This window comes from Dipodomys merriami, unplaced genomic scaffold, assembly GCF_024711535.1.
Source record: "Dipodomys merriami isolate MVZ:Mamm:240054 unplaced genomic scaffold, mDipMer1.0.p SCAF_4, whole genome shotgun sequence".
In the NCBI taxonomy this organism is placed as follows: domain Eukaryota; kingdom Metazoa; phylum Chordata; class Mammalia; order Rodentia; family Heteromyidae; genus Dipodomys; species Dipodomys merriami.
This window is the reverse complement of record NW_027205603.1, coordinates 93504027-93531605: the sequence shown is the minus strand read 5'-3', so window position 1 is coordinate 93531605 and position 27579 is coordinate 93504027. Positions and strand designations below refer to the sequence as shown.

General features: G+C 51.7%; 1 protein-coding gene across 3 annotated transcripts in view; it reads left to right on the top strand.

Moving 5' to 3' along the window:
* Positions 1-27579, top strand: part of Slc45a4 (solute carrier family 45 member 4) — a 62906-nt gene that overhangs the window by 16889 nt on the left and 18438 nt on the right. For all 3 annotated transcript variants that reach the window (XM_069991482.1, XM_069991483.1, XM_069991484.1), the window contains exon 2: positions 22604-23230. In XM_069991482.1, the coding sequence (XP_069847583.1) occupies positions 22987-23230 (244 nt within the window). In that variant the 5' untranslated portion in view covers positions 22604-22986. The remainder of the gene's footprint in view (positions 1-22603; positions 23231-27579) is intronic.

Below are 27579 nucleotides of genomic sequence, written 5' to 3'. Positions count from 1 at the left end.
GCGCAGAACTGAGCATTCTGAACTGGGGTGTCTCAGAGTGACTTGGAGTGGCAGGCTGGGCCCAGTGTGTGGCTGGTGAAGAAGTAGGTGGGCAGCGAGGAGGACATGGTGGCCGCCTGTCTGGCGGGAGCTGTGTGGTACTGGGGTCATCGTCTGTGCACTGGGCCCCTCCTGTTCAGAGCCAGAGCCAGGTGCAGGAGCAGTGGAGGGACCACCCTACCTGGAAGGTAAGGGAGATTCTGGGGGGAGGAGTTGGGAGCAATTAAAATAACAAGGGCTTTGGGAGGGGGGCCATAGAGAAGAGGCTAGGTGGCTGGAGGAACCCACCTGTGGGCCAGGAAATGGGAATTGTTGCTAGGCAGTCTCTCTTGTGATCCCCCTTCCATCCCTAGCTTAGGTGGTACTACTACCTGAAGCCTTGGAGGCTGTGCCCAGGGAGGGCTGGCGCTCAGGCCCACCTGCCTTCACAGGCCTGTGAGCCAGGGCCAAGGATCGAGCCTGTAGAGGTCAGTAGTACCTGGCCATCAGTCTTAAGTGCCCAGCCAGTGTTCTTTGGCCCCACAGGAGGCTCTCCCTTAGGGAGGGTAGTGGGTGAAAAGCACCTTTACTACTATGCCTTCAAAGACATCCTTCTACCAAAGACATAAATAAGTAATTGACTGTCTTAACTGGCTGGTCCACCGCCTAAACCAGACAACCAGCCGCCTGCTGGCCCTGTGGGGGCTGTTCACTGCAGAGGGCTGATTGGGTGGGAGGCACAACTCAGCTCTTCTGTCCTGACAGGCGATTTTCTCCTAGAAAGCCCTTTCCTTGCCTAGGTGAGCTTACCTGTCAAGCCATCAGGGTGGCTGAGTCATTCTGGTATGAACCAGGATCTGCCAAGGAAGGTTTTGTTAGTTGTGGTCATGTTTTCTCCCTGTTAAAATTAGTCTTTTGAGGAGAGAGTGAGGTGTTGAGTTTACAACTGTCTATTAGGCCTGCTGCCTAGCCCTGCAGGTCCAGCTGGGAAGATCAGGCCTTGTGTGTCGCTCCTGGGCAGAGCTACTTTGCTTGTTTGCTTGAACCTGCCCTGCTCAGGTCTGCAGAGGCTACAGGCCCTGCTGGCTGTCCTGCTGGTCTGGCCTGGCCTGGCTTGGGCCGGGGTGAGGGTGGGGACACGGGTGTTGAAAAGAGCACTAGCTCTTCACCCCTGGGGAAGGGTGGATGAGGCCAAGGCAGGGTGCTGGAGTAGAGGGGTTCCTGACCTACGGCTCCGGGAAAGCAAAGGAGCTGTGTGTGAAGGAGTCTCTGAAGACTCCTGAGCGGGGACAGAGGACCAGTGCAAGTCGATGTCCTCTGTGTTGAGTTGTGCTGTGTGAAAAAGTGGTTGCTTTTGAAACAGGACTTGGATTTTCTGGGGAGGATTGAAAGTGGTTTTCGTAAGCCAGAGTGGTGGCACACAGCTGCAATCTCAGCTCTGAGGAGGCTGAAGTGGGAGAATCAGGAATTCAAGACTATCCTGCGCTATATAGCTAGACTCTGTCTCAAAAAGCAGGTGGCTTGAGTAGAGGATCTATTGAAAAGGCATTCTTTATAAAGTTTTTGTTTGGAGCATTTATAAAGTTTTTGTTTGGAGCAGTGACGATGACCAAAGCCATGGCCTCACACATACTAGACAAGCTCTGGACCACTGGCCACATCCCCAGTCCCCTAAAAGTGTTTTTAGGGTCCAGTTGGGAGATGTCTGCAGGCTTGTGCGCTGCCTTGTGTGGCCTTGGCTTCCCATTCACTAAGGTTACCTCTGGACTGGCAGAGCACAGGGGCTCTGCCCATTCCTCAGTCCTGTACCCCACTGGAGGTACAGTATGTAGAAGCGGGCTTTCCAGAATAGGCCGTATGCCCCACCATTTGATCTCTACTCCCGGTTCGGTCAGGAAGGTGGGGAATGGAGCTGTGAGCTCTGACCCACCCTCCTGGAGACCAGTGGGCTCCTGCGGGTTGTGGTCCTTATGCCTTTGTCACTCCTGGAAGCTGCCATCACTAGATCATCAGGGTGGACCAGATGGGGAGCTCCTAGTTGGCTTGGCTACCAAAGTCAGTGTGTGTGGTCAGCCAGAAGAGCCACAAGGTGCCCTGCTCACTGACCTGCGCAGTCTGCCAACGCCTACCATCTAGGGAGCGCACTGCAGTCCGGAAGCCTGCACTGGCCCTGGGAATGTCGGGGGACATGTAGGATTACGGGCATGAGCCCCCATTTAACCTCCTTACACTTCTCTGGGGAGAGACCTGCCTGGTCACCCCGCGCATATGCCTGCTCTGTCCTGGTTGCCGTCCTGCCCTCCAGTGCTTACCTCACTGGGCACAGGTTCTAGGGACGGCAGTGGCAGCTGGGGGCTTTGATTCCTGACCCAAGCATGGCCCAGAGAGGTGGAGGTGGCTTCCCTTGTCCTGGTGGACAAGGAGGGTGGTTCGTGGCTGTGGTCACAGAGAAGAGGGGTGACCACCGGTGGCAAAGGCAGGAGGAGCCCTCTCTCATCAGGGAAAGTGAGGGGCCTAGGAGCACCCTGCTATGGGCGGCACCCGCCTGGAGCAGGCAGGCTCTGCGTGGCTCCGCCTTGACCTTTGTCATCATGGGTCAACCTTGCTGGTGGCCTTGCCTGGGTTCTAGGGAGGAGCTGGGCATCTGCGTGCCATGGTGGGTCAGGAGCCAGCACTCTTGAGGGATGGCTATCAAGAGACTGGGGTAGGGACCCTGTGGTTATTTTCCTCTGCAGCTCTTGGGGGGCAGGGCGGGGGACAGGAGGGAATCGGCCCACACAGGAGCCTGTCTCTGGCACATCTCAGCCCTGCGCTGACCGGGGGATGGGATTAGGTGTTATCCCCAGGCGAGTTCTGCTCTCATCAAGTAAACAGAATTGGGTTACTTTGGGCCACTGGCCAAACTAGGAATAGTTTGGATTTGGTGATCTTTCTCTTTGGGTTGCTATTCACTGCAGAAGGTTTTGACCTGTATTCCCTTTCAGAATAGGAAGAATGGCTTATTTTTCAGAGTGGCAAATAAGGTAAAGAATGAAAGTATTTGGAAGTGTCTGTTTCCAGTAGTCTCCCGGGAAGAACATTTTTATAGACACCAGACAGCCTCGCCAGCCCTGGCCAGCTTTCCATCCTGAGGGGCCTGGAGTGCGTCCTGGGCTGGCGTGAAGAGCTGCAGGCATCTAGGACTTGGGCTGTCCTTGTTGCCCCAACACGCCAATGTGCTGGCATCTCAGTCTGCTTGCCCAGACTGCACCATGCTGCCAGCCGCAGGCAGGTGTCACGGTGCACTCAGAGCTGTTACTTTGCCCAGTGTGACAGCGGAGTCACACTGTCCAGGTTCATCTCTGACTTTTCTTTGGTGCCAGTTTGGGAGCTTGAACTCAGGACCTGGGTGCTGTCCCTGAGCTTTTCTACTCTTGAGCCACAGCTCTACTTCTGGCTTTCTGATGGTTAATTGTGGGTAAGAGGCTCATGGACTTTCCTGCCCAGGATAGCTTCAAACTGTGATCCTTAGATTTCAGCTTCCAGAGTAGCTAAGATTCCAGGTGTGAGCCACTGGCACACAGCCCATCTCTGACTTTTTGAGGCTCTTTCAGTGGCATGTGCACCAGAGAAGCTGGCTCGGGGTTTGTATGATCTGTTTTGACCCCAGTGGGAACATGATGTCACCTGTGACTTTATTGCCAACTTTTTTTGTGCCTTAAGGCTGTCTGGCAGTGATTATGGTCAGTCCTGAGGCAGTGCACCCTGGTGGCAGAAAGCTAGGGAGCTGCAGTCCCTTTTGGTGCCCTTTGTGCATCTTGGCCTGGGACCATCTAAAGCAAGGCTGAGATGGAGCCAACATAGATATATGGAAGTTGCTGGACAGGCTGAGACACCGGAGGATGCAGTGTTCAAGAGCATCTTCATCTTTTTCCATTCTGCCTTCCCTGCATGAAAAGCAAAGAAACAGGTCTGGGACCTCAGGATTAGGAGCATTGTCCTCTCATGGGAGGCCAGGCACAAGCTCAGTGGGCACTGTAGCCAGCTCCCCACAGAGGAAGGACTGAGCACAGCTCTTTCCAGCACAGAGCACCTACAACGGGGTGTCTGGAAGCACTGTGCTTCAAAGGCTCTCCACACAGCTCGGGACACGCGGTAACCTTTAGAGAAGGTCATGGGATAAGACAAGCAGGAACAGTGTGGTTTGGGACACAGTAAGCTGTAAAATAACACAAATCTAGGAGGTGGGTGGTTTACTATTGCTCCCTTAGACCCACAGGCTTGGCCCTGCCTCTTCTGTCCCTGACTTGGCCTTGGCAGCCGTGCCTGTGGTCTGTGAGAGCCCTGTCCTGGGGATCACTTTCCTGGTAAACTGAGGCTAGACCCATTAGGTTTGCCCACTGGAGAAGTAGCCATGAGGTCAGGGGGAAAGGGAGCTGGTACAGGCCCCAGAGGAATATGGCAGGCTTGTGACACTGCTCCAAGTCCCCCATTGCTGCCTCCTGGGGACATGATGGTCTCTTAGAAGTCCATGTGACCTGGGCCATGGATCACAAGATTACTGTTGGGTGGAGAAAAAGAGAAGTATTGAGTTGAATGTTCTCATGTAGGGTTGAGGAGTGAGGGTGAGATAGAATTGAAAAGGCTCTTCTTCCTCTTCCTCCTCTTCCTCTTCTTCCTCTTCCTGTTCCTGTTCCTGAAAAGGTGGTTTGGCACTTCCAAATATACTTTGAGGTTCTGAAATGTGCGTGTGTGTGTGTGTGTGTGTGTGTGTGTGCGCGCGCGCGCGCGCGCGCGCGCGCGTGCGTGCGCACATGCATGTGCTCTGGACTTGGGGCTTGAACTCAGGGCCTGGGTACTGTCCTTGAGTTTTTTGCTCAAGGTTAGTGTTCTACCACTTGAGCTACAGCTCCACATCAGCTTTTTGGTGAGTCACAAACTTTTTTAAAGAGTAATGAACTTTCCCACCCACAGTGGCTTGGATGCATGATCCTCAGATCTCAGTCTCCTGAATAGTTAGGATTACAGGTGTGAGCCACCAGCACCTAGCTCAGACTGTGTAGTTTGTAGCAAAAGTTAACTAAGGGCAGGCTGTTTCTTCAGGTTCTGGGAGGGATGGGCCTCCCACAGTGCCAGGTGCCTGGAGCAGGAGTTACGTCATTTCTTTGTCAGTTCTGGGCTGGGGCACCTTGGCTGATGGGTGGCTTTCCTGCAGAAGCCTGCCCCACCCCTTCCCTGCCCCGAGGAAGGAGATGCTGGCAGCACAGGGCCTGATGGACTTAAGGACAGAGTGCAAGCATGGGCAGCGCTGCAGCCTCCGTGGCCTCAGTGACTTCACCTGCACTTGGTTTCTGGTAATTGGTCAGCTTCGGTGTTTTCAAGTCAGAAACATACCTTTGATAAGAGCGCTGGGTAAAAAGCCTCATACAACCAATAATGCTACCATTGTTACTCTTTCATTCCTTTTGGCCATTTAAATAAAAAATTAGACCAATTACAGTAACTGTTAACCTTTTCATCTAGATGTATCTCTTGGGGCTTGACTTGCCTCTGGAGAGTTAGCTCGACTGTGTCGTCAGAAGCCGGCGGCGCCGTCTGTGCTCTAGCTCTGCAGTGGCTGCAAGGCCAAGTAGTTCAGGCACTGTTGCCGTGGTCAAGAGTGCATTAGTTGGTTCTCAGGGCATCCTACAGTGGTCCTGGTCACGGAAGACTGGGTCTGACTGGGCCACAGCTGTTGTGGCCCATGCACAGGGTCCCCGTTTGCTCCTATGTTCAGTGTGTTCCATAGTAACTCTCAGGAGCCCACCTGGTCTCAGGAGGCACGTGTGTAGGAGAAAGCAGTGTGGTGTAGGGAGAACAGGGTTCAGAAGTCACCCCGGAGTCTTTCCTCCTGATGAGATGCAAGCTGCATGCACAGGACCTGCCTGGGCCGCCCAGGTCAGGTCAGCTGCTCTCAGCACACTGACCCACTGGTCCACTGAGCCAAGTCTGACCTGGCTGTTTGCATTTCCCACTTGAGTTGTTAGCTACTTTTTGAACTCACGGGTGAGGTTGAGTGGAGCTCTGGAGTCAGCCTAGGGCAATGCCAGCCAGCCTGGCTGTGTGGGGGCAAGGCTGGGGCTGCTGAGGCGGCAGAGGGGGGCTCCCTCCCCAGCAACAGTGCATGGGCCAGGCTGGCACTCCCCATCGGGGTATTGCCTCCCTTTGGTCACCATGCCACCAAATGCCCTTCAAGAATAACCTGCCTGCAACAAAAAGCCTGGAGGCCCCTAGTTCCCTTGATCCCCCCAAGCATCTTAAAATCTCTCCTTTTAATGACCTCCATTTTCCACTCTTCCTGTTTGGTTTATTTGTTGATCACCTGCCGCTGAGCTTACCCCAGGAGACAGCGGCAGTGACTGTGTGGGCAGGGGTTTGGGGGCCCCCCCCTGTCTGCAGGGAGCTGAGCTTTAACAGGGATGAGTCGGGGGGCGGCACTGTGTGGAGGCAAGGAGGTCCCCTCCTGGAGCAGCTGTGATCAGCCCAGCCAGCCCACCCTGACCTGCAGTTCTGCTGCAGCTTCGGGGGGTTTCTTTCTAAAACTGCTGCTCTGGCGGCTCTCACTTCCCATGTAGGCAAGTCCTGAGCTAATATTTATGCTGTGAAGTATCCTAAAAATGCTGGCATGCAAAGTACTTGTGCAGAACTTCATTAGTCTTTGAAAGAGGATTATTGTTACTTTGATAAACCAAGGCCCTGTTTACAATAGCCAGATTGTGTTTGAACTCACAGCCTTTAAATTCAACAGTTAGTTTTTGTTAACAGATGGGATTGTTCTGGCTGTTCTTGTAAAAGCCTCTTTCTTCGCCTGGGTTTTGCTGTGCGCAAGGATCAGGCATGGTCCTCCATAGGCCCGTCAGGTATCACTCCTTTCTCACTGGTAGGCATTCAAGAATGCAGGTTTTCTGTGCTGGGAGCCCCTGATTTGTTTTTTATGACCCGCACTAAAGCTGGCAGGACTTCCCTCCAGAGGAGCAGGAAAGAGCAGGTGGCCACAGCAGGGAAGGGGGGGTGCTGGGGTCGCCTGAGTGTGTGCCAAAAAGAGACTGGTAGTCAACTTGCTCCTTTAGAAACAAGTGTGTGGTAGTACTTGTCTGTAATCCCAGCACCCTGGAGGCTGAGGCAGGAGGGCTGTTACCTTGAGGCCAGCCTGTGGTTTACAGTGAGACCCTGTCTCCAAAACAAAAACAAACCCCACAAAACAACAATAAAGCAAATGAAAGTACTGGCTGAGAATTCTGAATTCTGGAACAAGGAGCCACTTCTGGCTTTCTTCCAAAACTTGTGCTTCACCTGGCTGCACCTTGACTTTCAGAGTAGGTGTGGAGCAGAGGTTGCCTCCTGCCTTCAGTGCCCGCAGCCCACCCTCCTCCGCTCATTAGCGTCCCCCCTCTTCTCTAGGCTCAGGGTGCAGGAAGGGGTGAGGGAGGGCCCAGGTGGCTGTGCTGGAGGCTAGAACCCTCCTCCTGTGTCCCCCCTCAGTGCCTTGGCCCTGTGAAATGTCAGGGGTTTGGCCCAGCCTGGTGCAGCAAAGTAGCCCCAACTGCCCTATCTGGACTCTTGGGAGTGTGGAATGTGTTTGTGCCCTGCTGAGACCTTGGTGAGAAATGCCAGGACTTCCTCTTTCATCAGCTGACTTCACTTTCTTCTGAGCCTGCAGTTCCCCTCTTCCCGTCCCACGGGTGTGGCCTGCTCACTGCTGGTGTTCTGTAGCTTGGGGCTGCCTGAGAGGCCTGCTGCGCCCTCCCCCCTCAGGTGTTTGTGTCTCCACAGCCCTGTGTGGGACCACAGCCCGTGTGTAAAACTCCTGGTAGCGTGCTTGGGGTGCACTGACTGAGCTCCTGCAGTTGGGAAAGCATGACCCTCCCCGCATGGGACAGGCCATCGGCAGCATACTGGGCCCGCTGCCCAGGAAGGGTTGCCAGAGCTACGCCTGTGCCCAGGGGTCTTGTGGGACCAGCAGAAGTGTTGTATCTGACGGCAGTGACATCTCAGTGGGTTTCCCTTTGCTTGCAGAAGAGTTAAGTGCAGACAGCTTCACTCATGTTCACCTTAGCACTCAGTGTCTGTGTGAATGTTTACATAAAGCACAACGTACTTACGAGCGGGCCTGCCATGCCCACAGCAGCTTGCATCACCCATTCCTCTGGGTTTTAAGAACTCTTTTGCTTCCATTTCATGAAGGAGCAAGGTTGTCATATAGGGACAAAACTCAGTTGATGTTCTTTGAAATGGATCATGACCTTACTTACTTGCTGGTGGTACTGGGGTTTGAACCCACGACCTTGTGTTTGTTAGGCAGGATCGCTTGAGACACATCTCCAGCCCTCTGATACATAACTGGATCTACATAAAGCTTTCAGATGTGGACAGTTTGATAGCAGGCCCAGCCTTCCTGAACAGTGGAAGAAGAGTTTCCACACCTGTGGTTGACAGGTGGTTTCACATTCCTAATGTGCTTTGTGGAAGGCCCTGCCACCTGTGCCCACCTGGTGTTGGAGGTGGCTGAGCATTCTGGCCTCATTGCTGGCTGGCCTGGTGGGAGGCGGCATTATTCTACTGGCTTCTAGGCTGAAATTGGATCCTACCAGGCAGTGCCCATGAATTACTGAATTGGAAAAGGGCCTATTGATGTCTTTAGCTGAGAAACCTAATCCACCTTTGGGCCTCAGGCCAGGAGTAAGCTGAACAGCACCCAAACAAGTAGGGCTGCATTTTTGGATTTTGTTTGTTGTTTTGTTGTATTTGTTTGTTTTCCTTTGAGATAAGGCCTAGGCATGTAGCTCAGGATGGCCCAGAAGATGTCACTGCTTCAGGTTCCAGGCTGAACACTCCCCCCCCTCCCCCTCCAGGGTGAGCAGTGCTTCTTGACTCCAGGTAGTCTGTCCAGGACGCAGGAGCTACAGCCTCCTCTGCCCTGTTTTCTGCATACTAGACAGGAGGAGAGAGGTGGGTGGTGGCTTCTCTTTGATAGACTCAAGGCTGACCCTGGATATTCACAAGTGTAGGGCATTGTGGGAAAATCTGGTAAGTATGCAGTGGAGAACAAGCCAGTGGGGTACTGCCATCAGTCTAGGGAAAAGCAAGGAGCAGGGCACAGTCAGGGCCACAGGGTCCTTCTGAGCAGCCCCTTGGCCTCGTGGAAGAGAGACTGAGTGCCCCCCTACTAGGGCAGAACCAGCTGTTTTCTGAGCAGGGTTGTAGTGTAGTGCTGGCTTCAGGCTAGTCAAGAGTCTGCTAAGGGACTCGCCACTCCTGAGAGTCATCTCACATCTGGGCCTTGGAGGAGGACTGAATCCGCAACCAAACAGAAATCTATTTAAAAATAATGTACTGTTTTGCTTTAAAGTAGTTGAGTCATGTGGAAGCAGAAAGAACTATGAAGCATGCAGAAATAACACAGCACAGATGAGGCAAGTGCTTTCCTACTTAGCTACATTCCTATTGCCAAATCGCATCTTTATGCATTGATGCTTCTAAAACTCCACTAATATGGTCATAATGTACACCTGCCTTTTACATCTAGTATCTGGCATTTCAGCCTGATTGCATATGGATATGCCACAGTTTAGTTTCCAGTGGGCCCTTAGATGGCTCCGGGCAGTCTTGTTTCTTCCTGGAAGTCCAGGGAATGAAACCTGTGCAGGTCCTGGCTGGACCTTTAGTCTTAGCGAGTCCCACTGCCCACAGGGCAGGGAATATGCCTGTTCTGAAGAGCTGCAGTGGGCTATCTGGGCCAGAGGTCGGGGTGAGGGGTGAAGGGGTGCTGTGAGGAAGCAGGGGAGCTTGGACTTGGGAAGGGCTGTAAGGACTTACCCAGTAGGAACCTGTTGTATTGGACATGCAGTGCCATGCTGCCTGGTCCCTGTCCTCACTCACGGGCCTCGGGTTTCAGCTGAAGTCGCAGTATGTCAGGAGTATGCTGCAGGAGCTGGTGGCTGGTTTTTGTTGGTGGTTTGTTTTTGGTCAAGGAAGTGAGAACAGACATAGCCCTAGGCTAGGTCTTGAAAAGAACACTTGAGTTGTTTGTTTGTTTGTTTTTCAACCTATATGAGTTTAACAGTTCTTTAACACAGTAGTGCCCATCCTCCATGGTTTCACTTTCCATGCATTCAGCGCTCTGCCATCAACCAAAGACTGAAAATACTGAAGGGAAAATTCCAGAATAAGCAATTCATAAGCTCATTCAGTGGCTCATGCCTGTAATCCCAGCTCCTCAAGAGGCTGAGATCTGAGGATCCTGGTTTGAAGTCAGCCCAAGCAGCAAAGTCCATGAGACTCTTATCTCCAATTAACTACCCAAAAGCTAGAAGTAGAGCTGTGATTCAGGTGGTGGAATACTAGCTGTGAGCAAAATACCTAAAAGATAGCACCCAGGCCCTGAGTTCAAGCCCCAGGATCAGTGCTGAAAAAAACCCACACACAGAAGCCCCCCAAAACTTCTTAAGTTTTACATTGTGCACTTTTCCAAGTAGCAGTGGAATCTTCTGTCTTCCCCTGCTTCCCACCTGGCCTCGCGTCCCTCTTCATCCAGTGTGTACACACAGAGCTGTCCACCTGTGAGTCACCTAGCTTTCTCAGTGATCATCAGTGACTAGCAGTACCACAGCGCTTGTGATCATGTGAGCTTCATTTTACTTCACAATAGCCCCAAAACATAGGCAGTCATATTGGCAATTCAGATGTGCCAGAGAAAGGTTAGAAGGTGAAAGTGTCCATCTTAATAGGAAAGAACCATGCACAAGTTAGCACAGCACCATTTGTGGTGGGTGCTCACGGTGAGGAGAGAAAGGTGTCAGGTGCACACTGGGTTCAGCTGTGAACCCTGGGTCTTGGGATGTGTCCTCTGATGACAAGGGACCGGTATACACCCCAGATTTTCCCTCTTTAAATGCATCTTGTGCTTGGTAATTTAGATAATTCCATCTCCGTTTCTACTTTGGTAGCCCTGAATCCTTCAGGACCTGGAAACCACTTTGATTGTATTTTACACATGAGCCCCCATCAAAGGATTTGATTACCTTTTGACAGTCCTGCTCCAGTCTGTGAATGTTTATGTGCAAGGTGGGGAGTTTTTGTTTCGTTTTTAGCACCTTGAGGTTGTTCCGGGTATCCGGTGGCTTGTGGTCTGCCCCTATGGCTACTGTGTGAAGGATGAGAGAGGCTCAGTCTGATCTTCGTCCTGGCGGTAACAGGCCTTACAGAGCAGTGCTGGGCCGAAGACCCAGGCTGAGGTGGCCACTGGGGTTTTCAACGGAAGCGGTAACATGCATTTCCTGGGCTTGCCTGGATTCAAAGCCTGCTGCTGTTTCCATGGCAGCCCAAACTGCATTCTGACTCCCGTGGCCCAAACAGCAAAAGCAGTGGTGCTAGGAACAGTTGGAAAGGTGAGGAAAGCCCCCCTCACTGCCTTTTAATTAAACAACAATGTAGTTCTTATTCAGTGATTGCTGGGGTGGCAGAGAATGAGAAGATCAGAGGTAAGGAAGCTCATTGGTGCAGAGTAGTTTTGGGGGCCATTTGACTGTGCTCCAATGTAGTTGTTTCTTTTTTTTTTTTTTTTTTTTTTTTGTCGGTCGTGGGGCTTGAACTCTGGACTGGGCGTTGTCCCTCAGCTCTTCAGCTCAAGGTGAGCGCTCTACTACTTGAGCTACAGAGCCACTTCCTGTAGTTGTTTCTTAAGTCAGCTTTTGTTACAGGCTCTCGAAGGCCTGGGTGCCACCTTGCTCCCCTGATATTTCAAAGGCTGTTTTAGTAGGATATGAAAAGGGTTCCATTTTAAAAGATGTTTTCATCCTTGGGAGGCTGTAGCTATAGAATTGTGAGTTCAAGGCCAGCCTGTGCTGCTTAGCATGACTATCTCAAAAAAGGAATTTTCATTTTAAATCCTTGCCTTCTACATTTTTTGAATGCCTAGTTTTTTTTTGTTTTTGTTATTTTTGAGAGATGGAGTCTTACTGTGTTGCCTAGGCTTGTCTCAAATTTGTGGGCTCAGGAAGTGGTGCTATAGCTCAAGTGGTAGAGCGCTTGCCTTGAGCTGAAGAGCTGAGGGACAGCACCCAGGCCCAGAGTTCAAGCCCCACGACCAACCAGAAAAAAAAAAAAAGTTACAAAATTTCAAATTTGTGGGCTCAAGTGAGCTTCCTGCCTGAGCCTCTCAAGTAGCTGGGAGCACAGGTATATGTGCAGCTTGCACCTGTCTTGTCTTGAAATTTAAAAGATAGAGGGCTGGGAATGTGGGTTAGTGGTAAGAGTGCTTGCCTAGCGTGCATGAAGCCCTGGATTCTATTCCTCAGTACCACATACACAGAATAAGCCAGAAGTGGTACTGTGGCTCAAGTGGTAGAGCGCTAACCTTGAGCAAAAGAAGCTCAGGGACAGTGTCCTGGCCCTGAGTTCAAGTCCCAGAAGTTGCCAAAGAAGGAGGAGGGGGAAGAGGAGGAAAAGGAGGAGGAGGAGGAGGTGGAGGAGGTGGAAGAGGAGGAAGTGGAGGAGGAGGAGGAGGAGAAGGAAGAAGAAGAAAAAAGGAGAAGGAGAAGAAGAAAAGGTAGAGTAGTAAGTGTTTGGGTTTGACTCCATAGTAGAAGTATCTACTTTGATGCAAGCAGTTCACTGAAATAAGTCAGATAATGTGTACATTCTGCGTTCACTCTCGACCTGGCAGCCAGTGCCTGTGCTGAGGATGGGCTGCTGCGCAGGGCAGCTGCAAAGATGAAGCAGATGCTTGGCCAGAAGTGCAAGTGGTGAGGCTGGAGTGAGTAGCTAGAGAGCTATGGGGCTCTGTGGAGGGACTACGGGAGAGGGGGAGAGGCAGCCAGCAATGGAATCAGCCTGGTATCTATCTCAAAGGCTCACCCTGGTTATGCTGTGTAGAATGGAAAGGCAAAGTCAAACAGATGGTGGGCGTCGTAGGATTCTGGGTGACTAGAAGACAGGGCCCCACAGGGCCTGGACTACTGGCCCTGGAGTGAGCAGATTGACAAGTCACAAGTGAACTCCAGGTGAGAGTCTGGCCTTAGTGCTTTGAGGACTTCCCTGTCAGCATTAACGGCCTTCATAACCATCTTGTGGCAGCCATGGAAATCTATGAAAAAGTTTAAGGAAACACTGGCATTTCAGCCAAGTCTTCCTGTAAGGGTGCAGGGTGGTCCAGTGCAGGTGTGTGTGTGTATATGTGTATGTGTGTGTGTACCTGTGCGTGCCTGCGAGCCTGTGTACACTCAGGCCTGCTGCGTGCTGAGTGGCTTGAGGAGCAGTGCTGGTGAGTTGTGGGCTTAGACTTGCATGTACAGCCCGCTCAGCAGAGCCAACTCCACCGCCACCGCTTGGGGAGAGGACAGCGTCTGCTCGCAGGAGCTGAGTTGTTTTCTGCTCCTCCTTTGGCCCCTTGGACCTGATGCTTACTGTTTGGTCCGACTGACACCCCATGCCCAGGCAGATGCCACTCCTCTGAGGTATGTCTGGGCTACCTGCAGCCACATGCCCCGCCTCGCAAGCCCTGGGAATTCCACTAGCATCCCTGCACTTTGTTGGCAATTCTTGTTGGTTTCCTTTGCAGATGGAAAAGTGGCTTTCAGAAAAGAGCTGGCAGCGAAACCCCACATGTCTCTAGACTTGCTTCTGATGGCTGGTCACCTTCACCGCAGAGCCCCATGTTCCCATGCAGTAAAGACTCCACTCTCGCTGATGTGTATGGGGAGCTGGTGTGCTGGGCCCAGAGGGGCTAAGCTTTTCCACTAGGCTGGAGTCTGTAGGTCCTGTGTAGTGCCCCTCCTGGGGGTTTGTATTAGTGGGAAGATGGCTTCATGGGCTCAGTCTCAGATCTGCTGAATCTACTTGGCAGGCCACAGCTCTGTCAGCAGCTGGGGTCCCATCTTGCAGTGGGTTGTAGAGACACCACATAACTGGTTCTGTAGGAAGGACAGGTAGTACTCCTACCACTCCTAGCAGTGGAGACCCTTAAGGGCTCTCTCTCTTGGCATAAGGGTACCTGGAAGCCCCCGTGGACCCTGTGTTACTTATGTTTAAAAGGCAGACATGTCTAGCCCTCGCACCCTACCATGGCCTCCCCCCCCCCCCCCCCCCCCGCCGCCACCAGGTCCATATCTGAGCTAACTGGAGTCAGGAGGGATGTCATACCTCCAGGGCTGAAGTGTCCTTGACAGTCTGTGGCTGGAGGTGTGGCTCACGTGGTAGTGTGGTTGCTGAGCTTGAAGCCCTGAGTTCAAACCTCATTACTGGGGAAGAAAAAAGAAAGCTAGGTGTTGGTGGCTCCTGCCTATAATCCTAGTTACTCAGGAAGCCGAGATCTCAGGATCTCACTTCAAAACCAGCCTGGACAGTCTCAGCCTGGCAAGAGACTATAACCAGCAAAAAGCTGGATCTAGAGATGTGACTCAAGTGGTAGAGGAGCTGCTATGAGTGAAAAGGCTGAGTGACAGTACAAGTCCCTGAGTTCCAGTCACAGTACCAGGGAAAATGTTTTCGTTTTTAGCAGAAGGGTTTTTGCTCTTCATCCACAGTGACAATCATTCACCACATCAGAATGCCATGCAGCCTGCGCTGCTCCCATGATGCAGCACTCCTGCTTAGCCACATTTGAGAGTCCTCTGAGTGGAGCAGACCCCACCCCACCCCCGGCTGCTCAGGTTCCAGAGTCATGGTGTGGGCAGGCCATGCATTCTGGGGAGACCACAGACTCACACGCCTAACAGGGTGCCCTGTGTGATCTGAGGAAGCCACCTAGCTTTCTATAAGTAACCCACTTAGCACCCCGAGGTCCACACCTGACCTGTCACTGGTGTCAGCCAGGTGGATGTAGCCACTCTGCAGCTGTCCTGTGCCTCCTTGCCAGTTCCGGACCTCAGTTTTTTGTTGTTGCTTATATGTATGTAATCAGACTTATTTAACTATAAGGATAAATATAGTATAAATACACACACACACAAATACACATATGGATAGGTGATGGATTTTTTTTAAAAAACTTAAGATTTAGTTTATTTAGAGTAGTTTTAGATTTGTAGCAAAATGGAAAAGACAATATACAGAGTTACTGTACTTGCACTCAGTACACACACAGTCCCTCTCTCCCTCCCCTGCTATCAGCAGCCTTGTAAGAGCCCTGTAAGGTAGGGGCCCTTCCCTGGAACCAGCTTCATCATCACCAGTCCTTAATTCACGTTGGTTCCCCTTGTGTGTGCATTGTGTGAGTCTGATCCTCCATTGTGGCAGATACAAAGTAGTGTCCCGTCCCCCCCCCCATTTCTGCCCTTGCCCCCAGTCCACAGGCCTGCCCACACCACCACTGATAGCCACTGCGTTCCTCACATCTCCCAGGCCCCACCTTTTCCAAAGCACCAGGGTTGGATCGCAGTGGGCTGACTTCTTTTACAGCAGTGTGCATGCAGTTAAGGACCACGTGTCTTGAAGGACTTCTTGGTGGCTTCCACACATGTGACTCTCTGTGAGCTCACAGGTTTCTGTGTGGACAATTCCAGCTCTTGTGGATGGACACTGTGGAGCTGTGTTCTGGGGTGTGTGATAGCAGTATGGTTAGCTTGTTAAGAGATAGTCAGAGTGTGTTTGAGGTGGTGTGGCTGCACCATCTTAGGTTCCCAGCAGCAGTGAGTGAGCATCCTGCTGTTCCACGTCCTCACAGCACTTGGTGCCAGCGTGTGGGGACTGGCCCATACCAGGAGGTATGAAGTATGGCCTCTGGTTTTAGTGGATAGTCCCCCTGTGTCAGGTGATGTGGAGCATCTTCCCGTGTCTAGATCTTGTGTGAGATGTCTTTGTGGGTCTTTGACTTTAAGCATGTTGCGTAAGAGTTCTTTGCACATCTTTGATCGGCTTTACCTGATGTATCTTTTGCATCTTGCGTTAAGCATGTTGCATTTTAAGAGTTCTTTGCACATCTTAGATCGTCTTTACCTGATGTATCTTTTGCAGATATTCTTTCTTAACCTTTGGTTTATCTTCTCCTTCCCAATACAAATTCAACCTTGATTTTATAATGGAAATCAGTAGAGTTTCTCAAATACTTATCAGGGAATAACATTCTCAATAGAATTGCCAGAATACTACTTTTACCCAGGATAATTGGGAATTTCTTGATCTGATTTTAAGAGTTTTGTGCTACTGGTCCACAAGCAGATGTTCTGCACTCACTGCTGCTGCTTGTCCTTTCCATTGGTCCTGTGCTGCCTCTGGTCCTCTGGGGAAGGAAAATTGCAGTAGGGCAGCTCCCAGCTAAGGATGGTTCCACTTAGCCATGTTCTGAATCAATTTTGTTGCTTATAGTGCCTTGTTCTTGCTAGGCAAGTGCTGACCGCTTGACCCCCTCCCCCTTTACAGTAAATGATGTATTTCCAATTTTATTTTAATCCAAAGAAATTTCAAAAAAGATTGAAATTCCATCACAGGCAGTGCTGATCTATTAAGTGTGTCTCTCTACCCTTATGAAAATCTACTTCCCCAGAAGCACATAGTACCCAAGAATCAGGGTTTAAATTAATATTCTTTTGTTGTTGTTGGTCTTGGAGCTTGAACTCTGGGCCTGGGCGCTGTCCCTCAGCTCTTCAGCTCAAGGCTAAGGCTCTACCACTTAAGCCACAGTGCCATTTCCATCTTTTTCTGCATATGTGGTGCTGAGGAATTGAACCCAGGGCCTCATGCATGCAAGGCAAGCACTCTACCACTGAGCCACCTTCCCAGCTCCAAATTAATATTCTTAATTGAAACGATCAAGTAAAACTTCTGGATTTGTCTTTAGTGGATGTTGGGCAGTGTTATGGGAAAATGAATCAAGCATCTTCTTCAGCCTGAACTCCATGCATCTCCAGGCAGCACTGAAAGCTGCAGCCTGGGCATGTTTCCCCTCGGTGGCATCTCCCTGGCCATGAGCCTGCAGATAGCAAGGTGACTGTAGTTCGTTTCTTTCAGCACTTCTCACTCTTCTCCCAGGGGCCAAGTCTCAGACCTCCGTCCTCTTACCACTGCTTCTAGTGTATATGGGGTTACAGATGTGTACCTGCCACCTGGCTTGTTTTGGGGATAGGGTTCTCCTGACTGGCCTCAAACTGCAGTCCTCCTATCTCCATCTCTTGAATAGCTGGGATTGTAGGAATGCACCCAGTTTGCAATCTTTTACTATTGTAGGGTTTTGAGGAGGGTGGTTCTTGGGTTTGAATTCAGGGCTTTGAGCTTGCTAGTTGAGTGCTCTACCACTTAAGCAGCATCTTCAGCCCCCTCCCTCCTTTTTTTGTTGTTGATGCTCTAGTTTTTTTTTTTTTTTTTGAGCTAGTGTCTTTCTTTTTTCCCCTGAGACAGTCTAGTCCACAGTCCTTCTCTTCCCACGTCACAGGCATGCACCACCGTGCCCAGATATTGGTTGAGATGAAGTCTTACTAACTTTGGGCTGGCCTTGAACTACAATTCTGATCTTAGCTGCAATAGCAAGGCTTGCCAGAGTGAGCCACAGCTCCCTGGCACAGTCTTTTACTTTTAATGGTGATCTAGTGACATGGTAAGATGCTGTTTGTTTTGAGTGGGTTTTTTGTTTGGATAGGTAACTGGGGTTTGAACTCTGGACCTTGTGCTTGCTAGGCAAGTGCTCTACCACTTGAGCCACACCTCCAGGATAGCAGTGTAAGATGCTGTTGATGTGGGCCGGGCAGGAGCCCCAGGTAGTTTCACAGTCTCAGTCACAGGGATAGACACAGCCGGCCAGCGCAGTGTGAGGCCGAGCCAGTGGGCTGTGTGTGTTGGGGGGGGGGGGGACATGTGTTTTCCAAAGAGCATGGGATTTTCAAGCCCCCATTGGGAGTCAAGGGGAATCTGTGAGGGTGATTTATACCCTCATGCTTTAAATGCTGATGTGACATAGCTGTCACCACAGAGTATTTGCTGCCTCCGCGGAGTGTATAGCAGTGTGCATGTGTGTGGGGATGCGTGTGCAGGAGCATGTATGTAAGGAGTACACGTGCCAGCTGTGGAACACGTAACTGCGCACATGTGCAGGCGCGTGTGTGCGGGCTGTGGGGCTCATTGGTGAGTGCAGCAAGTTCATGTGGCCGTGGGTGTTGTGATGACAAGCCCACTTGAGGCTTGTAGCCAGGTGTGGGGTGCTGGTCAGCAGCCACCGTCCTGGGCGTGGGGTGCTGGCCAGCAGTCATTGTCTGTTACCTTTATGAGGAGATTGGTGCACAGCCAGTATTCCCACACAGCAGCTCGAAGGAAGTCACGTGTTTTGGCATCCGTCACCCCCGAATTAGAAACAGGACAATAGAGGAAGTTGTTGGTCGGAACAATGGTCATTGCACTTGTCTGAGTGCATCTGCAGATCTCACAGCCTTGTTTGTTGTCTGAGTGCTTGTTTGTTGTCTGAGGCCTTGCTGGAGCAGGCCTCAAGGCCTTGCGCTTTTCTGTGCTGGGGAAAACCTGTGCAGGACACCACGCCGGCGGCCTGAGCAGAAGAGACCCCCGCATGCTCCGGCTTTTCCATGTTCTCAGCAGCCCGGAGGGGCGCTCAGGAATGCAGACCTGCCTGTGCCCTTCCATCGCTCTTCCTGCATGGTGTCCTGCTTTGGCTCGGGGACTTTACACCGTGCCCTTCAGAGGAAACCTTTAGTGTGCACTGGCACGACCATGCACCAGACTTCCATCGGGGAACTGTAGGCACCCCCCCGTGCACGCGCACATGCGTGCACACATGGCTGCCAAGATCTCTTGGTGGGCATGTGCCTACTCTACAGGCGCCGGTCCTGACCCCCTTTGAAAATGCAGACTTCCTGCATCTCTCTCCCTCTCCAGCTCTGTCTAGGTCTTACGTACCAGTATTTAGTCCTCCATGGGCTGGTATGACCTTTATTCTTTTTTGGAGTATGATGTGAAGGTTTATTTTTATGTTATTTTATGTTATGAGCAGGTCGGCATTGCCTTTAAAGCTGGGTTGATGATTCTGTTGTCTTTGAAGAAGTTTTTGATCACCTGAGTCTGTCCTAGCCGTGAGCCTCAGCTCCGCTGGCCCCTCGAGGAGGAAGAGGTCACTTCCATGCAATGAGCACCTTGACCCACATGCCCGCAGGCGGCTTCTCACAGGAAGGGGGCACTGGCAGGCCTTTTACACAAAAGATGCTAGTGGCATGTCATTGGCATCTGCGTAGCTAACTGCCAAGGTGCCAGGTGAAGTCTGTCCACGTGTCCCGTGCGCTTGCTGCTCCACGCCCGGTCCTCGCGCAGGCCACTTCACATGGCCTCTGGAGGCCTGAGCCGGCACTGAGCTGGCACTGCCACTCTGGTGGACAGCATAGCCTTCTGGGGCAGACAGCTGGGTGTGCTCCCCCACTGCGGCTCGCCGCTCTTCACTGGGCTTGGCTGAGTCCCACCGTGAGGCCAGGGATGGGGAGGGGCTGAGGGAGACCAGGCTCCAGACCAGACCGAAGCCTGCAGCAGGATTTCCTGCGGGCTCACGTGCATCTGCGGCGTTGCCCTTGGCCCCGAGGCTCCTATCTGAAGAGGGAGAGTGCTTGGACACAGGCCTCCCCCTGTGGAGGAGGAGCCTTCCCTTGGCCTCGGAGGCTGCACCCAGAGTGCAGTCCCAGGTGTTCTGGAGACCACAGCATGTGGCGTGCGTTGGGGTGCAGGGCCAGCCAGGTCTGGACTTTCCATAGAGATTCCACAGGGCCAGAGGAGCCCTGCTTAGAAGCTACTTCCTCACACTCTTCTGCTGCTATGGCTCTACCCCACACATGCACGTGAACTCCGGCTTCTCCCTGACATCGGAAGCCAGTTCCATAGGCCTGAAGGCAGCTGCAGCCAGAGGCCACAAGCTGTGCCGGAACCACTGCCCATTGCTCTCCCCAGCAAGCCTTCCAGTAAGCTGCTGGGGTGCCTGTGGAGAGTAGGGTTAGCACATCTGCAGCACCCTCCTCCACCAGCCGTCCTCAGGCTGCTTGGCAGCCTGACCCTCATCCAGGGCAGAGGTTGGCACGCTTGCCCAGTGACCCAGCTCCGAGTCCTGGATCTGCAGGACTGACCTGACCAGCGGGCTGAGAATGTATATTTACACACACACACCACTCCTGAGACTTGATCTCAGAACCTGGGCACTGTCCCTGAGCTATTTTGTTTAACGTTAGTGCTCTACCATTTGAGACACAGCTCGACTTCTGGGTTTTGGGTAGTTAACTGAAGCTGGTTTTGAATTGTGATCCTCAGATCTCAGCCTTCTAAGTAGCAGGATTACAGGCATGAGCCACCTATACCCAGACAGTTTTTGCAGATTGTAAAAGTGGTTACAAAGCAACCAGACAGGAAAGTCCACAGCACAGATGGTATGTGAGGCTCAAAGAGCCTAAAACATTACCACGCACCTTGGTGAATAGCTGGTCATGGTGGACTGGTTCAGAACATTCAGAACCAAGGGCTTTGAGCGTGTTGACACAAAACCTTAGAGCAGACTGTCTCAGCTTAGAGACGGTTGGCCTTCGGGGCCAGAACACCCTCTGCTGCAGGGTTGTGGCGTGCACAGAGTGTTGGCAGTGTTCCTAGGCTGAACCTCCTCCAGCTATGACATCGGATTTGCCCCTGGCTGAGGACCCTGACGTGGAATAGCCCAGGTCTGCTTGCTTCCGTGGCCCATTGCTTCATTTTTAGCTGTAGCTGAACTGTGCCTTGGAGTTGAGGCTTGGTCTTCATTTCAGTGAGTTTCCAGGATAGGACAGGATAGGACCAAGGAGTGGCCGGGCAGAGGAAAGGGTTTGCTCTTCATAAAATCACGTTGTTAGGATTTCTTGTACAATGAGTGGCTGCTGCTTCGTCACCGGCGTCTGTGGCTGTGTCCCGTGGGACTCCCTGATGGTCAGGTGGGAGAAGGCCATAAAATCACGACCACTGTGGTGTGAGGTCAGCAGGGTAACAATAAGGGAGGTCATGCCACTTCCAGGAATGATTCAGAAGAGACAAGGGTGGGGGGACATGAGAAGTAGAGTGTTGTTCTTGGATCTGGGGTATGGATTGAGTGGGTATCCTCCTTGGATCTGGAGTGTGGAGTGAGTGTCCTTGGATCTGGGGTGTGGACTGAATGGGGTGTTCTGTGCATTTGGGGTGTGGACTGAGTGGGGTGTCCTTGGATCTGGGGTGTGGACTGAGTGGGTGTCCTTGAATCTGGGGTGTGGACTGAGTGGGGTGTCCTTGGATCTGGGGTGTGGAGTGGATTGGGGCATTCTACTATGGATCTGGCCTCAGTTGAAAGTCATTCGACAAGGAGGTCTGTGGAAGTAAGATTGTAGGCAGGTAGCAGTTTAGGGCCTGCTGTGACTGAGGAGCTGATAGGGTAAAAGACAGTGGTGGGAGGGAAGTATTTTAATTGTGGGAGCCAGTGAAGCTAGGGCTGCTGACTGCCTTGGACCTCAGGGGCGATAGGAGGAGCCGGGATGGGAGAACCAGGCGCTGTCCAGGAGCCGTGCTAAGCCTGCCCTTCGGGGAAGCTCGAGAGAGGGGCGGGGCTGAGTAAGAGTTCATCTTTGGTGAAGTGGTTATTACTGGACGCGCTTTATCAAAAGCTGTTGAAAATCTTCCATTAAGCTATCAGCCCCAGACCTGCCTTAATATATGATATGAGCCCCAGTGTGGATTCTCAGCTCTTCTTTTATAGCGCTTCAGGCGGCGCCCAGTATTTGGAGGCCCACTTCCAGAAGAAGATGAGGTGCTACAATTCCCAGATCTTACCTTGTATTAGTTAGGGACCACTGGCCTCACGTTCTTAGAGCATTTCTTCTTTTATATCCCTTCCTCCCTCCTTTGGTATTTAAGCCTCAGCCCCCTGTCTGATGGGACTACAGCCCGCATCACCATGCCAGCTTCCTAGGGTATTTCTAAGGAGATGGGTCTGGTTACTTTACTGTGTTGTGTTTATCCAGGTGGAGACACGTCACAGCAGGCTGCACAGGAATGATTAGAATAGACTTTTGGCCTGGTGCTACAGGGCCCTAGCCCCCTGGGGAGCGCCCCTGTGGGCTGGGCGTCTCTGGACCCCCTAGAGTTATAGGCACAGCTTGGCAGAGATGAGCATCCTTCCTACTCCCTGGGGGCCTGTGGCGCCATGTGGTCATCAATGCATTTTCTGACCAGGTCAAGAACCACTGCCAGAGAGGCTGACAAAGACCAGGAGTCGGGACAGATTGAATTTCCCACAGTGCAGCCCTCCTTTACCTAGCTCCCCTCCCTCCACCGAACTTCCACGGTCCAGGGGCTGACCAAAGACTCCTACGGTTCTCTTTCAGCCTCCATCTCCACCTTCCTGTCCCACCATGATACCGGCCAGCCAGGAAGGGTGCTCCCTGTGCATGCAGATGACAGGAAGAGGCAATAGAATTAGCCTTGGCCGAGTCGCTTGTCTCTGCTCAGCTTTCCTTGGCTGTCCCATGCAGGGCCTGAGAGTGTAGAGGGCCCGCCCGCTGGGGCAGTGGCCGGCCCGGGTGCGCACGTTCTCTGGTCAGGCGACTGTGTGCAGCTGCGCGGAGGCTGCCCCTCACTCTGCCGGGTTGTCTCTCCTGTCTTGCAGATCCTCCAGCCACTCGATGGGGCTTCACCAAGGACCTCCTGTGTGTGTCACCTCCCCACCTCTCTGTAGCAAGAGAAGCGCCCGCAGCGCCTCCACAGTCAGGATGACGAAACTGGTGTTAACTGAGTGGCACTTATGGATTTTTAACTCTAACTCACAGTGAGCCAGCAAGCCCTATGTTTACAGTCCAACCAAAATCCCTTCTGTTTTGCTGCACATCTCCTGCGATTGTGAGAAGTACAAAGAGGAATACAAGTGTTACTTGCCGAGGAGGGCACACGCACCTAAAGCAGAACAAGAAGACGTCTTAATTTATCATTGAAGAGAGATGATAGTATTATTTATATAGATAGAATAAATATATATATATTTTTTTGGTGGTAATGAAAATGGCTCCGCAGAATGCCGACTCAGAATCTATGCAAGTTCAGGAGTTACCGGTGCCCCTGCCAGACCCGCAGAAACCTGGAGACACGGAGGCGGAGAACCGCGATGAGACCATCAGTGAGGGGTCCATAGACAGAATCCCCGTGCGCCTATGGGTGATGCACGGGGCGGTGATGTTTGGCAGGGAGTTCTGTTACGCCATGGAAACGGCGTTGGTCACACCTATTCTGTTACAGATTGGTAAGTGCACCTCTTGTGGGCGGGGCTGAGGCTGAGTGCATCCAGCGTGGCTGGCCCAGTACCCACAGAAGCCCTGACACAGAGTCCTTCGCTTTTCTCCCGACCCTGTGATGGCTTTCTCCTCCCATGTAACCCAGCACGGAAGGCCTGGTCCTCTGATGTTGCTGTCAGATTGCAAGTTTGGGCAGAGTATGGCTGAACATTTATGGCAGGATGGATCAATACTGATTGCCTCTTCTCTGCCCTACCCTGCCCTGCCCTACCGAGACAGACAAGCTGTGGCAGCTGCTGGCTGCGCCTTGTTAGGTAGCTGTCTCGTCGTGAGTTCTAAGGGCTCCTTCTACATCCTGGTGAGATGTGCTTACCATGTTCATGTGTGTACATGTCTTCCCCATTCTGTGGCTTTCCTTGTCAGTATCTGTCAGAAAGTTGTAATTTTGATGAAACTTGACATATCAATGTTTCCCTTTATTCCTTATAAACTACGAAGTCTGGAATTGCTGGCCCAGGGTCATGGTTTTCTCTTAGGTTTTCTTCTAGATGTTTTACAGTTTCAGCTCTCCTACTTCATCTTGAATTCATTCTTGAACATCGTGTGAGTCAGGAGTTCCTCTCCCTTGCATATGCAGTCCACTTGTTTACCCATTTTTAAAGGACCATCCTTTCCCACTGAGCTACTTCTGTGGCTCTTTATTGACACGAACTAATCATACATTGTGAGTGTATGTCCGGATTCTGTTGTGTTCTGCAGCTGCATGATGCTTAGCTGTACGGTGCATCTTTAAATTAAGAAATCTGGTCCTCTACTTCAGTCCCTGTCTTATTTCAGTCCTTCACATTTCCATAAAAATATTGGAATGAATGATCAATTTCTGTTGAAAAACTTTTTTAACAATTGTAGTGAGGATTAAAGAGAATTGATCTTTTGATATTGAGTCCTCCAATATTTGGTTGTGGTATATCTTCTTAATGTTTTTTAGTTTCTCCTAGTGATGTTTTATAATTGGCAGTATATAAATCTCATATGTATTAACTTTACCTGTGAGTCTTTAGTTGCATAATTTTGTATCTGGAAGGAGCTCAAGGGTGTGTGCTCAGCACATAGGAGTGGCAGGTCACCTCGTTTTTCTCTCTGGCTTTAGAGTGGAAATCTGGCGGTATCTGCCGAGCCCAAGCTTCCCAAACACCCCAACTCTGCTCTCCTTGTCCTGAGGGATCAGTACTTGATCTTGCTGCCTCGTGAGCCTGGCAGTGGGGGGGGCTCCCTCTGTTCTGCCTGGCCCAGCTCCCCTGACTCCACAGGAGCTCCGACTCCACAGGAGCTCCTAGAGTAGCAGCACTGTCTGTGCTGGTGTTGAGGAGTTCATGATGGGAGAGAGGAGGTGGATGTGCTGTGGAGAGCCTCCTGCATGCTGGGGTCCAGGATAGCTGGAGAGGGGAGCAGGATGCTGGAAAGAAGGGACAGTGCACCCAATGGAGCAGTGACCATGCTGGTCACAGGACCACCCACCAGTGTGGTCACAGGAGAGCTGCTCTAGCTCAGCCTGTGGGGTGCCCGCCCATCTGCCCGCCCTTCCCAGGCCCTCCCGCAGAGGAAGCTCACAGGTCAGTGCCGTGTTCTGAACTCCACAGTATTGCCCACTCCGTTCAGAAGCTACCTGCATGTACACGGTGAGGTCTGTCCCTCTCATCTCAAAGACATGCAGTTTCTGTCCTAGTTCTTCCTACCTCCTACATGTAGCATTTTTTATGCAAGCATCTTCGTGTCTGTCTCTTAGCATCCAACAGACCCTTAGCTGACTCCACATTAGGTCAGAAAATTGCTCTGTCCACTGCATCTTCCGCCATCTGTTAGTCTGCACCTGGCGGGGAGGACATGTTCCCTCCAGCTCATGGGGACTGATGAGAGTCTTGTACCTGCTGAGTGACAGGTCCTGCATGCGGCTCCCTCTCCTTCAGATCCTCTGCTCATGGCTTCCTTACCCAATTTCCAACAGCTTGTTGTTGAATAGCTCAACTTTTGGGAAAGCATTTTTTTTTAATTTATTGTTATTGTAGAGGTGATAGAGGGTTACATTTGTATGAGTCAGGTAATGAGTACATTTCCATTCATTACAGTGTCTTCCCTTCCCTCACTCTCTCCTAGTCCCTCCTTCCCGTCTCCACCCACGAGTTGTAGAGTTCACTTTCATCAGTGTCCAGTGAGCTCCACTGCTGCACTTTGTCACCCTTTTTCCCTCAAGTTCTGTGCCCTTGCTCTTCTCCTCCGAATGATACACACATGGATACACTATACATAAGGTAAAGAAGGCAGAATCACATTTTAAAAAAAAAAGTTTTGTTTCCATATCTTAGAGTTCATTTCAGTATGTATATTTTATATAAATATGAAGAAGTACTTAAGCATCATGCCTTGGTGATTCTCTCCTAAGAGTATCCTCTTTGGTCTCCCTCTGTGTGAGTATCTAGAATCCTGTATAATTTGTCATATCTAACTTGGGGAAGACTTTTAAGGGTATATGGAATCTCAGCTCCAGGCTCAAAGTTTTGAAGAGAGGCAGCCCGTCCTCTTGTTGGGTTTTGCCTTGCTTAGGGCTAGAGTAGTCTCAGTGGTAAGACTGCTGAGGAGGGGAGATGAGCCAATGGGGCCCCATGGAGTGCTGCAGGCTGACAAAGGTCTTGGTACATGGCAACCCCTTGTGGAAGCAGCTAGAGGCAGAGGCACTGGGCTTGCGAGGTCTGTAGAACACACGTGTGTGTGTGTCTGCCACCCACCTTCCAGTGGCTAGTGGCAGGTGCTTTACATGTGGTCACTGCGGGGAGAGCAGGGCATGGGATCTTGTTATTGTTACTATAAAGGTGATATACTAGTCAGGTGACAAGAAAATGGCTTTTTAGGCAATGTCACCCTTTCCTTCACTCAGGTTTTCCCCCACCTCCCCAACCCACAAGTTATACAGTTCACTTTCACACAGTGTCCAGTGAGTGCCATGATTGCCTTTGCCACCTTTAAGGGTCCAGTCATTTTTAATGAAGGTTTGGAGGCTGCCAAGCCCTGTGGAATGTCCCTGTGAAGAGCCAGCCTGGCTGAGTCACCAGGCCAGCCGGTGGGGTGCCCTCCCGTACTTTGTTCCCAGGTCATGGTTTTCCCTTGGGAAGGAGAAGTCCTGCCTCCTACTCCCGTTTATTGTTTCCCTCTTGGCTCAGAAAGTACTCTTAAGGGAAAAGGAAAAAGATAACAGAGGAAAAGCCTGCCTCTTGTTCTCTCGGCTTGACTCATGAATGAGGCTGGGTTAGCGTGGGATCCTACCTGCTCCATCCTCTGCGAAGTCCTGACCCTAGCACCCAGGACTGGACAGCGGTGTCCCGGGACCTACCAGTGCAGAAGTCAGATTTGTTCTCTATTGGGGGGTGGGGGGGGTAGAGGAACAAAGCTGTATCACCTTGCAAATGGCCCTCTGTGGCAGCTTCCTGTGTGGTAACCTGGTGCCACCCTTTGCTCCTATGGGGACCCCCACTTCTGGCTAGTATGAGGCACGCTCACTTGGGAGAGGTGCTGGCTGGGAGCAGGGTGCCTACAGGCTAGCAGAGCAGCCTTCTGCTGGGGGACACCGGAACTCTGCATGCTGTTTCAGAACCAGAGCCCAGAGCTGGCTCATCTCCTTGGTGGGAGGAGCTCCATGCCCCATTGCGCTCCAGACACCTGGGTGATGGTCGCGTGCAAGTGACTATCCTGCTGCCGCTGGAGATGGCTAAGTTTAGAGTACCTGCCCAGCAAGTGCAAGGCCTTGAGCTACACCCCAGTAACACTCCCTTCTCCCCTTCTCTCTCTCTCTCTCTCTCTCTCTCTCTCTCTCTCTCTCTCTCTCACTGTGTCTGTGTCTCTCTCTCTCTTTCTCCATAAACATGGATGGCCTTAAGGGGGAACTAAGAAACATGTCTATGATTGCCTGAAAGCAGTGGCCCCAACAGTAGGTGTGTGCACTTGCACACTTACATGCTGTGGCTCCATTGTGAGCGCTGAGCACTTAGGGCCTGGTGGGGCCCTGCTGGAGGTGTATGTGCAGTACTGACAGCGCCTCCCACACCTTCCTAGAGCCCCTGCCTTAGGCTACCTGGGGACTGATCTGGTCTTGCCTGGAGGCACCCAAACAGCCTTTGGTTTGTTTACCCATGACCCAGGCCTGGGCTGGGGTGAGCTCAGCTGTCAAGTACATGCTTAGCACGCACAGGGTCTGAGTGTCAGCCCCAAAGCTCCCCCAAAACAGATTTTGTCTCTGTTTTTTGGTTGGGTACACACTATGCATGGTCCCAGCCTCTCAGGAGTCTGGGGAGGATTGCTTGCATCT